General features: G+C 44.2%; 1 protein-coding gene across 6 annotated transcripts in view; it reads right to left on the bottom strand.

Annotated features, from left to right (window-relative positions):
• The window catches only part of ATP8A2 (ATPase phospholipid transporting 8A2), a 631,188-nt gene that overhangs the window by 447,955 nt on the left and 167,985 nt on the right, over positions 1 to 15,248 (bottom strand). For all 6 annotated transcript variants that reach the window (XM_005286691.4, XM_065581436.1, XM_005286690.4 and 3 more), the window contains 3 exons: positions 9,556 to 9,661; positions 7,275 to 7,357; positions 5,745 to 5,794 (listed from right to left, as the gene is read on the bottom strand). In XM_005286691.4, coding sequence (XP_005286748.2) covers positions 5,745 to 5,794; positions 7,275 to 7,357; positions 9,556 to 9,661 — 239 coding nt within the window. The remainder of the gene's footprint in view (positions 1 to 5,744; positions 5,795 to 7,274; positions 7,358 to 9,555; positions 9,662 to 15,248) is intronic.

Below are 15,248 nucleotides of genomic sequence, written 5' to 3'. Positions count from 1 at the left end.
AGCAGATATGTAGGACACTCTTTTATCAAAAAGAGTCCAGAAGCTCTGCAGCAAACTAATGAGCCAGGGGAGCTTCCACCCTCTCCTGGGTCCTGGAACTGTGTAAGCAACCTCATCCTCTTTGCTAGAGTAAGATGCTACTATGGATGAGGGAGGGACTGGATAACAACAAGAGAGACTTCTATCTGTGGGCCCAAAGAGAATCCATGAAGGGCCAAAAAAGATCCCTGTTGTCAAAAGATGCAGTGAATTTCTGTGACCAGAAACCCTTCTACTCCCAGTGCTTGGGTTCCTGGATGATGACTCCACTCCCTTTATGGAGGTTGCAAAGCAAGCCCAGACATCCACAAGACCCAGTGAGAGCCATGGGGGCACATCTGAGAAGGCAAGGAAGAGGGAAACACAACCTAGACAAACCTTCCCCCTCACCATCCTCTTCCTCTTCAGCAGGCCAAGTCAGCTTGCCACAGAAATAGGCAACAAAGAAGGCCCAAGCAACAGCTGAGTCAAACCTGGCCTTGGTCCACAGAACTGAGGGGGGCCAGGCATTAGAAGTGGCAGAAAAGCCCAGTCTGACTGGTACAACCCAAACCCAGGTGCAAAGCACAAAACATCTCCATCTTCTCAGCAGAGGGAGACTCTATGGGCCTTACCCTGTTATGCTAAGGTTCTCTTACACAGCCAGAGTTGTGCAAAGGATCCTTACTGTAAATGAGAATTAGGCCTGAAGTGGTCTCCTGCTGGGAAGCAGAAGGGACACTGGAATTTGGGTGGTCAGGCTGCTCCCAAAAAAGGGCATGACATTTCCCTCAAGTGGGAGATTCCCTCTACTTGTGTGGAAATCATGAATTATATTTTGCACTTATACAGTGCTTTTCATCTGACATTCTCGAAGCATTTTATTAAGGCAAGGTGAGAATCATTAGCCCCATTTTACAGGTGAGGAAATTTAGGCGCAGAGAAGTGAAGTGATCTGCCTAAAGTCACACTGAAAGTCTCCGACAGAGCTAGAACTAGAAAAGATGTCTCTTGACCCCCACTTCCATGTCTGACCACTAGACCTCTAATTCCCATTTGTAAGAAGGAGCAATTTATTCACCCCAGATTGAGGGAAATGGCAAATCTAAAGGAAAATGGATGATTTAACTAGCCAACCAACTATAATTTCTTTAGATTTCAGTGAACCTTTTTTTGTGACCAGGGGCTGCTAACAGGGAGTTTCGCAAGGGAGTTGGGAAGGGGAGTGGGAAGGGGGTGAGAGTCCCTTGCCGGTTCTATCTGTTTTCCCTTTATTTCCCTTAAAACCTATAAACCAACTGCATTCAAAACTTCTTGCTTAAACAACCCTTTCAGCGGCCAGCGGGCTGCAGACGGGAGTTTGAGAGGGAGTTTGACAGGGGGAGGCTTACGATGGTTAGGAAGACCCGCAACACCTGTGCCAGCACTGCTTCTGTTTCCTCCACCTGTGCCTGTAGCCAGACAGAGCACCTGAGCATGGATGCTTCTACCCAGATCCTGGTGTGGTTTTGCAGAGACTGTAACTTGCAATTTCCACTTACTGATATCTAGGCTGGGGGGACCATCCAATGTGAGAGGTGCCTGCTGGTGGAATCTCTCAGGTAGCAGGTGGGGGAGCTGCAGGAGGAGGTGGCTAGATTAAGGAGCATCAGGATCCACGAGCAATTCCTGGACAGTTTCCATGTGGAAACAGCTGAGGTAGCTGTCCCAGTACACAGGACTGCTGACACACCACTGGTGGAGGAGGAGATGGCTCAGGATGGACACTGGCAGCTGGTTACTTCTGGCAGCAGGCAGTGCTCCACCCCTGCTCCGAACCCTCCCGCCATGGTAATAGGTAACCATTATGCTCTTCTTGATACAGGAAAGAAGGAATCACCCCCTACAGTAAAGGAGGAGAAGCCTCGTACCCCTAAGGCTGGGAGGTCTGCTGCCACCACTGCGAGTAGGAAACATAGGGTAGTGGTGGTCGGAGACTCTCTGTTGAGGGGGATGGAGGCGCCCATCTGTCGCCCTGACATTTCATCTCGGGAGGTATGCTGCCTGCCGGGAGCCCATATCCGAAATGTTACGGAGGCATTGTCGAGGATTATCCAGCCCTCTGACTACTACCCCATGCTACTCATCCATGTGGGCACAAATGATACTGCACAGTGTGACACTGAGCAAATCAAGAGTGACTACAGGGCTCTGGGAGTACATGTGAAGGAGTTTGGAGCGCAGGTGGTATTCTCTTCGATTCTTCCTCTCAAAGATAGTGGCCCAGGCAGAGACAGATGCATCCTGGAGGTGAATGCCTGGCTGTGAAGATGGTGTCGCCAGGAGGGCTTTGGCTTCCTCGACCACGGGATGCTATTCCAGGAAGGACTGCTCGGCAGAGATGGCGTTCACCTTTCGAGGAGGGGAAAGACCCTATTTGGACACAGACTGGCTAACCTAGTGAGGAGGGCTTTAAACTAGGTTCGACGTGGACAGGTGAGCAAAGCCCACAGGTAAGTGAGGAACATGGAGACCTGGCAGATGGGTCGGAAATGAGAGGGAGTGTGGGCTATATTGGCAGAGAGAAAGGAGGGTCAGGACAAAACTGGGAGGAAAGATCAAACCAGTATCTTAGATGCCTATATACAAATGCGAGAAGTATGGGGAATAAGCAGGAAGAACTGGAAGTGCTAATAAATAAATACAACTATGACATTGTTGGCATCACTGAAACTTGGTGGGATAATACACATGATTAGAATGTTGGTGTGGATGGGTACAGCTTGCTCAGGAACAATAGACAGGGGGAAAAGGGAGGAGATGTTGCCTTATATATTAAAAATGTACACACTTGGACTGAGGTAGAAATGGACATAGGAGACGGAAGTGTTGAGAGTCTCTGGGTTAGGCTAAAAGGGGTAAAAAACAAGGGTGATGTCATGCTAGGAGTCTACTACAGGCCACTTAACCAGGTGGAAGAGGTGGATGAGGCTTTTTAAACAACTAACAAAATCATCCAAAGCCCAAGATTTGGTGGTGATGAGGGACTTCAACTATCCAAATATATGTTGGGAAAATAACACAGCGGGGCACAGACTATCCAACAAATTCTTGGACTGCATTGCAGACAACTTTTTATTTCAGAAGGTTCAAAAAGCTACTAGGGGGGAAGCTGTTCTAGACTTGATTTTAACAAATAGGGAGGAACTCATTGAGAATTTGAAAGCAGAAGGCAGCTTGGGTGAAAGTGATCATGAAATCATAGAGTTTGCAATTCTAAGGAAGGGTAGAAGGGAGAACAGCAAAATAGAGACAATGGATTTCAGGAAGACGGATTTTGGTAAGGTCAGAGAGCTGATAGGTAAGGTCCCATGGGAATCAAGACTGAGGGGAAAAACAACTGAGGAGAGTTGGCAGTTTTTCAAAGGGACACTATTAAGGGCCCAAAAGCAAGCTATTCTGCTGGTTAGGAAAGATAGAAAATGTGGCAAAAGACCACCTTGGCTTAACCATGAGATCTTGCATGATCTAAAAAATAAAAAGGAGTCTCATAAAAAATGGAAACTAGGACAGATTACAAAGGATGAATATAGGCAAACAACACAGGAATGCAGGGGCAAGATTAGAAAGGCAAAGGCACAAAATGACCTCAAACTAGCTACAGGAATAAAGGGAAACAAGAAGACTTTTTATCAATACATTAGAAGCAAGAGGAAGACCAAAGACAGGGTAGGCCCACTGCTCAGTGAAGAGGGAGAAACAGTAACAGGAAACTTGGAAATGGCAGAGATGCTTAATGACTTCTTTGTTTCGGTCTTCACCGAGAAGTCTGAAGGAATGCCTAACATAGTGAATGCTAATGGGAAGGGGGTAGGTTTAGCAGATAAAGTAAAAAAAGAACAAGTTAAAAATCACTTAGAAAAGTTAGATGCCTGCAAGTCACCAGGGCCTGATGAAATGCATCCTAGAATACTCAAGGAGCTAATAGAGGAGGTATCTGACCCTCTAGCTATTATCTTTGGAAAATCATGGGAGATGGGAGAGATTCCAGAAGACTGGAAAAGGGCAAATATAGTGCCCATCTATAAAAAGGGAAATAAAAACAGGAAACTACAGACCAGTTAGTTTAACTTCTGTGCCAGGGAAGATAATGGAGCAAATAAATAAATAAATGGAGATATCCCATCTCCTAGAACTGGAAGGGACCTTGAAAGGCCATCAAGTCCAGCCCCCTGCCTTCACTAGCAGGACCAAGTACTGATTTTTGCCCCAGATCCCCAAGTGGCCCCCTCAAGGATTGAACTCACAACCCTGGGTTTAGCAGGCCAATACTCAAACCACTGAGCTATCCCTCCTGTGATGTGGAAAGGAAATCATCTGCAAACACTTGGAAGGTGGTAAGGTGAAAGGGAACAGCCAGCATGGATTTGTAAAGAACAAATCGTGTCAAACCAATCTGATAGCTTTCTTTGATAGGATAACGAGTCTTGTGGATAAGGGAGAAGCTGTGGATGTGGTATACCTAGACTTTAGTAAGGCATTTGATATGGTCTTGCATGATATTCTTATCAATAAACTAGGCAAATACAATTTAGATGGGGCTACTATAAGGTGGGTGCATAACTGGCTGGATAACCGTACTCAGAGAGTTGTTATTAATGGTTCCTAATCCTGCTGGAAAGGCATAACGAGTAGGGTTCCGCAGGGGTCTGTTTTAGGACCGGCTCTGTTCAATATCTTCATTAACGACTTAGATATTGGCATAGAAAGTACGCTTATTAAGTTTGCGGATGATACCAAACTGGGAGAGATTGCAACTGCTTTGGAGGACAGGGTCATAATTCAAAATGATCTGGACAAATTGGAGAAATAGTCTGAGGTAAACAGGATGAAGTTTAACAAAGACAAATGCAAAGTGCTCCACTTAAGAAGAAAAAATCAGTTTCACACATACAGAATGGGAAAAGACTGTCTAGGAAGGAGTACGGCAGAAAGGGATCTAGGGGTTATAGTGGACCACAAGGTAAATATGAGTCAACAGTGTGATGCTGTTGCAAAAAAAGCAAACATGATTCTGGGATGTATTAATAGGTGTGTTGTGAGCAAGACATGAGAAGTCATTTTTCCGCTCTACTCTGCTCTGGTTAGGCCTCAGCTGGAGTATTGTGTCCAGTTCTGGGCACCGCATTTCAAGGAAGATGTGAAGAAATTGGAGAGGGTCCAGAGAAGAGCAGCAAGAATGATTAAAGGTCTTGAGAACATGACCTATGAAGGAAGGCTGAAAGAATTGGGTTTGTTTAGTTTGGAAAAGAGAAGACTGAGAGGGGACATGATAGCAGTTTTCAGGTATCTAAAAGGGTGTCAGAAGGAGGAGGGAGAAAACATGTTCACCTTAGCCTCTAAGGATAGAACAAGAAACAATGGGCTTAAACTGCAGCAAGGGAGGTCTAGGTTGGACATTAGGAAAAAGTTCCTAACTGTCAGGGTGGTTAAACACCGGAATAAACTGCCTAGGGAGGTTGTGGAATCTCCATCTCTGGAGATATTTAAGAGTAGGTTAGATAAATGTCTATCAGGGATGGTCTAGACAGTATTTGGTCCTGCCATGCGGGCAGGGGCCTGGACTCGATGACCTCTCGAGGTCCCTGCCAGTCCTAGAATCTATGAATCTATTAGTAATGTTACTAGCACATTTTCTCTCTTATTTGCTGCCTTGCATTTATTTAATATCTGCAGAAGTAACTTACCTAGAAAATTCCAGCACATTAAGAATTTCAAAGGCTTCCTCTTTCCCCAGCTGCAGAAAAATACATTGTACAGAAAATTAAGATGATGTGAACGATGCATATATGTATAGAAGGATCATGATTTCAAATGTGATGTGATGATAGCGCCCTCTCCTGGTTAAAGAGGTATACTGTCCTATTTCAGTCTAACTGTGAAGTGGCAAATTCAGCCCTCATTTGCACTTGTACAACTCCAGTGACTTTCAATTTCTCTATTACCTTACGAGCCTGCAGTCACTGATTTTAGTGGGGATGCATCTATATAACAGAGGAAATTCTAGCTCCCAATCTTTGCAAGCACATAAGTATGCTTTAAAAAAGACTAAACATTTAAACCTGCTAAGTAAAGGCCGTTGACATAAGGAAAGGGTTCAAATATGGTCGTAGACATAATAGATAAACAGTGCACCACCTGAATAAAAATCTTCCAGCAGAAGCAGAAACATTATTGTGATAACAAATCCTAACAGGCCTAATAAGCAGGATTCCCCCAAAAGTGTGGGCATTTATTTCATGTGTCAGACAGCAATGTACGGGACCAATATGCAAAAGAGACTAAGATTTTCTGTTGAAAATTGCCGCATTTAGGAGCAAACCCTGGTATTACCAACAACCCTCCCCTCCACAAGAACAACGTTTCAGAGATGCAGTGAAACCTGTTTGATTCTACTGCACTGGAAGCAAGTGCTGAGGGATCCAATGAAGGGACTGGTGGAGTTGAGTGTGGGTGGGCTGAGGGAAGAGAAATGAAGGGTTTATGGATCTACAACCAATCCTGTAGCAGAGCAGAGGTCCAGGACCTGACTGTAGCCTCAGAGCTGCACTGGCAGCTGCAGAGCTTGGCCTAGGGAGGGAGGATTCCTTACCCATAGAAGTGGCATCACACAGCCCAGATACAGTACTCAAGCTGTGTGCTAGAGGCAGGATTTGTCTTGTGGTGCTCAAATGGGCTTAGCTATTTTAGCGATAACACCAGGTGCAGAGTAGGTGGGAAGGCCCTGGGCAGGTCCAGACAACACTGAACATCCAGGACCTCCAACACGCTTTTTAAACCAAGTAACAGTGTTTTGAAGTGAAGAATAGAGATTCAGCTCTAGCACATGCCAGGACTTGGAAGTTAAAGGGACAGTTACATATGGAATTACACTAAAGTATATATTCGTTCCAATCTATGTATTTTGTTTTCTCTTTGGGGGAAATCTTCTCCCCATTGCCCATCTCAAATTAATGTGCTTCCCAGAGCATCCCATAGGGGCAGCTTCAATTTACTGCCTCGATTAGTATCTTTGCTCTTTGCCTGTTCCACTGAGGAAGGACCCCGGGATTCACCTCTAGCCAGATCCTTGGCTCTGCCCATCCCACTCTGCCAAAACCTGTCTGCACATGGCCTCAGAGGGAGCCCTGTAGAGCTGCCCGTGGACCCATACAAAGGGGATGTATCCCATGCACATATCCTTGAAAGCTACTGTACACTACACATGCTCTACTTACCGCATCAATGATAACTGAATGTGGAGTTCTTCCTGTGAAGATATAGCCAAGCTTTTTTGCTCCTTTTACTAACGCCCCTTCATCTGTCAATACAAGGAGCTTTGCTTTATTGGGGACTAATCAGAAATATAATCAGATGACCATGGAAAAAAACTACTCCCATGAGCATTGCATTGGCAGGATACAGGCAATGGGCAGCCACTGAATCAGAGATGTCTAAAATCTGCTACCGAGAGGAGCTAATCAGCAGCAATTAAAAAGTTTCCATCATAACCCTTAGATAAAGCATGCTTGCACTGGCATTCCTCCTACAAAACTGCATACAGGTTAACAGGGCTGCACACATGTACTTTATACTTGGCATTCTGTATATAATGCATTGTATTTGTTGAAGCATTAACCTATCCTAAATGCTCAATTACTGAGGGACAAGTTATACTCATTGCTATATTTGCTTTCCATGACCAACTCTTAGTATAAACTTTCATGAGTGATGTACCCAAATATTTGGATGCTAATATCTAAACTGTATCATTGAATGTATTCACCTAAATTTGGGTTATTGCAGATTATGTACTATATGAATGTTATGACTTTTAAACCAAACTTTGTACTTTTGGATAATCTAAGCACTATACCCAGTAGGGATGTAAATAGCAGTTAAAAAAAGGAATCGTAACTGATTAAAATTGTATCGGTTACATGGTTAAATGTTTTATGCAGTGCTCTGCTGCCGGCCCCTGCACCCAGGGATCCTGGCCACAGACCGCGGCCGGGGATTCCGCCACCCACAGCTGGGGACTTCACGGCCAGCTGCCAGCCCTGCCCCCAGGGTGGCAGTGGAGTCCTGGGCAGTGGAGTTTAATCATTAACTGTTAACTGAAACCAGTAAGATTGATGCAAATCAGTTAACTGGTTAAACATTTACATCCCTAACACCCAGATGTACAGACACTCCTTCCTTAACCTGTGTATTATATAATTGTAACATTTGCTTTAATACAAAATTTTAAATCTGTTCCTATTGAAGAGCCATAGTTTGTCTGTTCGTGTGCTGTAAAGTTTTCTTTAAACTTGTCTGGAAAATTAGGACGATCAAAGCTATTTACGTCAATATTTATACAACATGCATTTAATCCAACTTCTGCTGAAATGACTCAAACTTTTTTCCACACAAAAATTCACCATATTCTATTGGAGACTGGGGAAAGTAATGAAGAGCTCAAATAATTCTGCAAGTTAGAACTCAGAGGCAATGCCTCAGGCAGTGGGATGTACCACATACTTAGAGAAAGACAAGTGGCAAGGTCTGAATTCCCCTGTATCGGTGGGGTTTGCAATGTCCAATTCCATTGATCCTGGTATATCCATGAGGAAAGCCTTCCCACATCCTGAGAGCAGAGCTCACAGCTGAGCCTTCCTACTTGCTCTTCACCCCACTCCTGTACCCAACCCTCCCTGAAGAGAGGTAAGAGGCACAGAGAAGAATTCATGCTCCTTGGACCACATTAAGCACTGAACAAATCTCCACATGGTAGGATAAAAAAAAAATCAAGTTATATACAAAAAAAAAAAACAGTCATTGAGGGGAGTTTGCCACAGAGCTACTGCCCCACCCCAATCTGCGGGGCATGTCTGTTCCTTCTGGTCTCCTTTGTTCCCTTCAACAGCACAGAATGGAGGGGAACATGGGCCCCAATAAATTCTGGACCCAATTCTTCATTGTCTCATGTCCTGTGTAGTCGTTTACACCTTCATAAAGTGGGTGCAGGATGCTGCCAAAGTAGAACAGTGGCAGTGTTTGCACTCATTTCGCACAGGCATAAAGGACGACACAAAGGGCAAAGCAGTGGACAATCGGGTACTGCTAGCTCGTTGACAGGGCTAGTTTGTGATTGGTTGCTGCAAGGATACAAAAAGGGGATAAGGAAGTCAAAAATGGAGTCTCACCTTGCTAGTTGCCTCAAAGGGGTGGCAAAAGTCTTGGGTTGTGGGCCCACCCCACCCCTCTACATAATCCAGCAGAAGCAGCTGGTAGCAGCGGGGATCACCTCTGAAGGATGAAGCAGTGGCTGTGCTCCCTCTGTACAGTGGGGAGCGCCAGGAGATAGTGTACCCTCTGTGCACGCTGGTGTCTTGAAGGCACCATAAAGCCCATTATTAGTCATACATGAAAGGAGATTTTGTTTGCTTTTAAATGTGTTTTTTAATTTAAGAGCATTTTTTAAAAAGCTCTTGGCTTCTCTCTCCCACCCCACAAAAGAAGGAGAAAATGACCAACCTGGTGAGGAGGCCTGGTAGATTATTGTATTTCCATCTCTCTCAGGAACAACAGTGTGACACACGGCCAGCAGAGTGAGGAACTCCTGTATGTGAGCAGCTGTGGGCTACATAGAACATCACCAAGTTAGTGTGGTACTTTCATTACAAGGAGACTCAATGTATAAGACATAGGCACGTTCTGGATTTTAAAACAGAACTCGATCCGTTTAGATGTGCAACACCCACTTCTCTAACTCAGTGTATTGCCTCTCACCTCTCAGCCATGTAGAATATTGGAGATATCAAGAGCCAGTGCTAATGAACTCTCATTCTGTGTGCAGCACTCGATATACAGGTAAATTATTTACACACACACACAGTTGGAAAGCCAGAACCATTGTCCTTCCACTCAAAAAAACAAAAGGGGCTTGATTTTGTACATCCCTGCACCTTGTGTAGTCATTTACATCTTTGCAAGGTAAAAGCAAAGGAATTAGTATAAAATGCTACCATTGGTCTAGTGACTGGAAAAATTGAGATTTGGTAGCATTTATACCAGATTTACACAGGTGCAAATGACCACATAAGGAGCAATGTAGTATAAGATTAGGTCCAGGTGCTCTGCTAAAAAGACTTGTGGAGACAAACAGCTTAATTAGTTCTAAGAGAGCTCTTCAAATTTATGAGTGGGATTATATGACAGGGTTGCTTGTGATGGTTGGGAGCAGGGCTCGGCAGCCGTGGGGCTCACTACTGAGGTCATGCCAAGCATTTTCTCTCTCTCTCTCGTGCCTGGTTGGCTAGTTCTTACTCACATGCTCAGGGTCTAACTTATTGCCACATGTGGGATTAGGAAGGAATTTCCCCCCAGTCAGACTGGCAGTGACTTCAGGGGGGTTATGCTTTCCTCTTCAGTGTGTAAGTGCAGGTTACTTGCTGAGATCATCTGTGTATCTCTCTCAATCAATTTCCTGCCATTGCTGGGGCCTTGAGCATTGGTGCACCTTGGTCTCTCCTATTCTCTGCCTGTGGCACACAATTGTTTAGTCTCCTGTGGGCTGTAATACTTTGGTATAATTTCAGTTGTTGGGATTAGTGTGTGGATGCTGGTGGCCTATAATATACAGGAGGTCAGACTAGATGATCTCATGGTCCCTTCTGGCCTTAGACTCTATGACTATGACTTGAGCTAAAGGTGAAATCATGAAGCTGACAGCAGTAGTAAGTTCCTTATCCTCTCTATGGGCTGGCCAGTAGAGGACAACAACACTCACTCATCTTGTAAACCTCAGCATGAACTTTACACAGCCAAAAATGCACAATCAGCTACTATACTGTCCTGCTAGTATAACCCACACAGCTTCTGGGTGTGGTGTTCAGTCCCATCTAGTAGCACCGAGACCACTTAGAGAGAGAGAGAGATTAATGAGTTTGCTCTACAGCCTTAGCTAACAGGCAGCTGGCTTTTAGCTCATGCGGTAGAGGTTCATGCCCTAAGCGCCAGAGGTCCCCGGTTTGATCCCGACGACCGGGGTCTGTCGGTATTACAATAGCACTGTAGCTGGTCTTGTTGAATAAGAGATGGTCATATAAAAATGATCTGAGATTTTATTAAAAAAAACGATTCCAAGATTTCCAGTACTCACTCATAGATTCAAAGTTTAAAAGGGACCATTGTGACCATCTAGCCTGACCTTCTGTATAGCACAGGCCACAGAACTTCCTCAAAATAATTCCTAAAACAGATCTTTAGAAAAAGATCCAGTCTGGATTTACAAATTGTCAGTGATGGAGAATCCTCCATGACCCATGGTAAATTTTTCCAATGGTCAATTACCCTCACAGTAAAAAATTTACACCTTAGTTCCAGTCTAAATTTATCTAGCTTCAACTTCCCGCCATAGGATCGGGTGATATCTTCGCCACCAGACTGAAGAGCCCATTATCAAATATTTGTTCCACAGGTGGGTACTTATAGAGGGTAATCAAGTCACCCCTTAACCATCTCTTTGTTAAGCTAAACAGATTGAGCTCCTTGATTCTAATCACTATTAGGGTTACCATATTTTAATTAAAAAAAAAGGAGGACACTCCATGGGGCCCCGGCCCCGCCCCCACAGGAAGCCTGAAACAGGGAGGCAGCAGGTAAGCTGGTGCTGGGGCGGGGGGGGGGGGAGAGGGGCGAGGAGGTGCGGCCCAGTCCGGCCCCCCCGGCCAAGAGGCTCTGGCCCTGGCATCTCTGGCCTGGCTCGGCTGGGGCCCCGGGGCGCCGGCCCTAGTTCCAGCCGAGCGCTCCGGCCCCGGCCGAGCATCCCCAGCCCTAGCAACTCCAGCTCGGCTCAGGCCCCGGGGCACCAGCCCCGGCCCAGCACCCCCAGCACCAGTCCCAGCGGCTCTGGCCAAGCAGCTCGGGCCCGGGCCCGGCCCCGGCCCGGCACCAGCCCTGGTCGAGCGGCGCCGGCCCCAGCAGCTCCGGCTCTGACCCCAGCAGCTCCAGCCCGGACCCAAGCCCCAAGACCTCTCTCTATTTTCCCGGACATGTCTGGCTTTTTGGCAATTCCCCCTGGACGGGGATTTGAGGACCAAAAAGCCGGACATGTCTGGGAAAATCCAGATGTATGGTAACCTAATCACTACAAAGCATGTTTTCTAATCTGTAAATCATTCTCATGGCTCTTCTCTGAACTCTCTCCAATTTATCAACATCCTTCTTGAATTCTGGGCACCAGAACTGGATACAGTATTCCAGCAGCAGTTGCTCCAGTGCCAAATACAGAGGTAAAATAACCTCTCTACTCCTATTTGAGATTCCCGTTTATGCATCCAAGGATCACATTAGTTCTTTTGGCCACAACGTCACACAATGAGCTCATGTTCAGCTGATTATCCATCATGACACCCAAATCTTTTTCAGAGTCACTACTTCCCAGGATAGATTCCTCCATCATGTAAGTATGGCCTACTTTCTTTGTTGCCAGATGTATACATTTACATTTAGCCATATTAAAATGCATATTATTTGCTTGTGCCCAGTTTACCAAGTGTTCCAGGTTGTTCTGAATCAGTGACCTGTCCTCTTCCTTATTTACCACTCCCCCAATTTTTGTGTCTCTGCAAACTTTATCAGTTATAGTTTTATGTCTTCTGTCAGGTCATTGATAAAAATGTTAAATAGCATAGGGCCAAGAACCAATCCCTGCGGGACCCCACTGGATGACGATTCCCCATTTACAGGTACATGTTGAGGCCTACCAGTTAGCCAGTTTTTAATCCAATTAATGTGTGCCATGTTAATTTTACATCATTCTAATTTTTTAATCAAAATATTGTGAGGTACAAAGTCAAACACCTTTCAGAAGTCTCAGTATATTATATCAATACTATTGCCTTTATCAACCAAACTTGTAATCTCATCAAAAAAGATTACCAGTTGGTTTGGAAGGCTCTATTTTCCATAAATCCATGTTGATTCACATTAATGACTCTACCCTTCATTAGTTCTTTATTAACAGAGTCTCATATCAGCCACTCCATTATCTTGTTTGGAACTGATGTCAGGCTGACCGGCCTATATGTATCAGGTCATCCTGTTGATCCTTTAAAAAACCTGGTACAAAATTAGCTTTCTTCAAGTGTTCTGGAACGTCCACAGTGCTCCAAAACTTATTGAAAATTAACACTGACTGTCCAGTGAGCTCCTCAGACAGCTCTTTTAAAACTCTTGGACACAAGTTATCTGGGTCTGCTGATTTTAAAATGTCTAACTTTATACCTTCTATTTAACATCGTCCCGAGACACTAGTGGAATGGAAAGAGCATTGTCACTCTACATCATCTGTTTTTCCCCCAAATACAGGACAGAAGTATTTATTGAATATTTCTGACTTTTTTGCATTATTATTGATATTTCTACCATTTCCAGCTAGTAATGGACCAATTCCATTGTTAGCATTCTTTTTGTTCCTAATACATTTTAACAACTCCTTCTTATTGTCCTTAACTCTGCTAGTCATAGAGTTCTACTTGTGTCCCTTGGCTTCCCTTATCAATTTTCTACAATTCTTAACTTTTGATTTATAGTCATTACTATCAACTTGCCCTTTCTTCCATTTGTTATATTTTTTCACTTCCCCTCTAATCTAGGTTGGTTTTTAACCAGCACAGCCTTCTTCCTCAATTGTAGGATTGTGGCTTTTTGGGCATCTAGTAAGGTGTTCTTAAAACAATTATCAATTATTCACCTTTTTGATTAAATTCTTCCTGCCCAGCTGATCTGGCTCATAATTGTTTTCAGCTTTGTGAAATTGGTCCAATTAATTGCCGTATGTGTGTGTGTGTACGTGTGTATATATATACAGAAAGAGAGAGAGAGAGAGAGAGAGTTGGACTTTATTCTGCTTACACATTATAAATGTGATCAAGTCATGATCACTTGTACCTAAGCTACCATTAACTTTTAGTTCTGTGATCAGCTCCTCTTTATCTGCCAGATTCTGTGAGCAGGTCGTGCCTCATACCAGCCCTCTAATACAAGGGCTTATGTCTCAGGCTCTCTTCCTACTACAAGTGACAGAGCCAAAATTAAAACTCTGGAATTCCTGTCTCCTAGTCCTGTAATTCAACTACTATAATTTCCCTTCACCTTGCCCCTTTTTTACCATTAAAAAAAATAAGTTTTGTGCAGCTTCAGAGGTAAGGTTAAAAACAATTCTGCTTCAAACTGCAGTTCTACAGTAAGGACAACCTATATAATAAAATTCTAGGACTGTCAGTCTTTGAAGCCTAGAATGTCTGCTGAGTCAGCGTGAAGCAACAGTAACAGCTACAAACATTGTTGAGTGCTCTTTTTGTTTAGAATATCACCAGGTTGAATAATCCCAGAATTCACTGAGAACAATTTTTAAGTTCTCAGCCATTTTGACTTTACAAATTACAAATCATGCAACAGCAAGACACGTATTTATGCCAAGCCTAGAGTCCTAGATAGCATAGATAACTCACTCAATTACCATCCCTACTCTACAGCTAATTTGCATGCAATAATTTCATTGGTTGTATGAGGGAGACTGCAAAGATGGTGGCATACTTGGCCCAGCTGCCACAGTTCTTCAAAACCACCCACACAGCACCAAACCAGTACACGCAATAACCCCAAATACATAGAGCCCCTGACGGCAGCATGCATCACTCATTCCCCACCCACACAATTCAACACAATCTCCCAGCACAACACAGTCAACACACAAATCAACACAACCATCCACTCAACAATACAACCAGCAGACACAATAACCCCAAACTTCTCTGAAGCCTAGAATGCCCTGAGTCAGTGTGAAGTGATGGAAACAACTACAAGTATGGTTGAGAGCTCTTTTTGTTTAGAATCTGAGCAAGTTCACTCCTCCGTGGGATTCACAGTCTGTTACTGCCCAACTTTTAAGTTCTCAGTCATTTTCAGATTTTATTTTAAAAGCCACACATGATTTTACTAATTATACCCATGCAAAAGCAAGGGCTTGCAGCTACTAGTAATGCGTAACAGCCCACAGTACACTTCAACTGTAAAATCCACTGCCATTGGCAGGGTTTCTGATTAACTCTTTTTTCACAATACTAAGGCCACAACATCTTGCAACAGCTACTGCATAACACTTCAATTAAAAACTAAGTAAGCTCAAAAATTGTTGGGAAGCAGATCTCTTAAGATGTCTT

This window comes from Chrysemys picta, chromosome 1 (assembly GCF_011386835.1).
Source record: "Chrysemys picta bellii isolate R12L10 chromosome 1, ASM1138683v2, whole genome shotgun sequence".
Taxonomy (NCBI): Eukaryota; Metazoa; Chordata; order Testudines; family Emydidae; genus Chrysemys; species Chrysemys picta.
The sequence above is the reverse complement of the archived record's forward strand: the minus strand, read 5'-3'. Positions and strand labels throughout refer to the sequence as shown.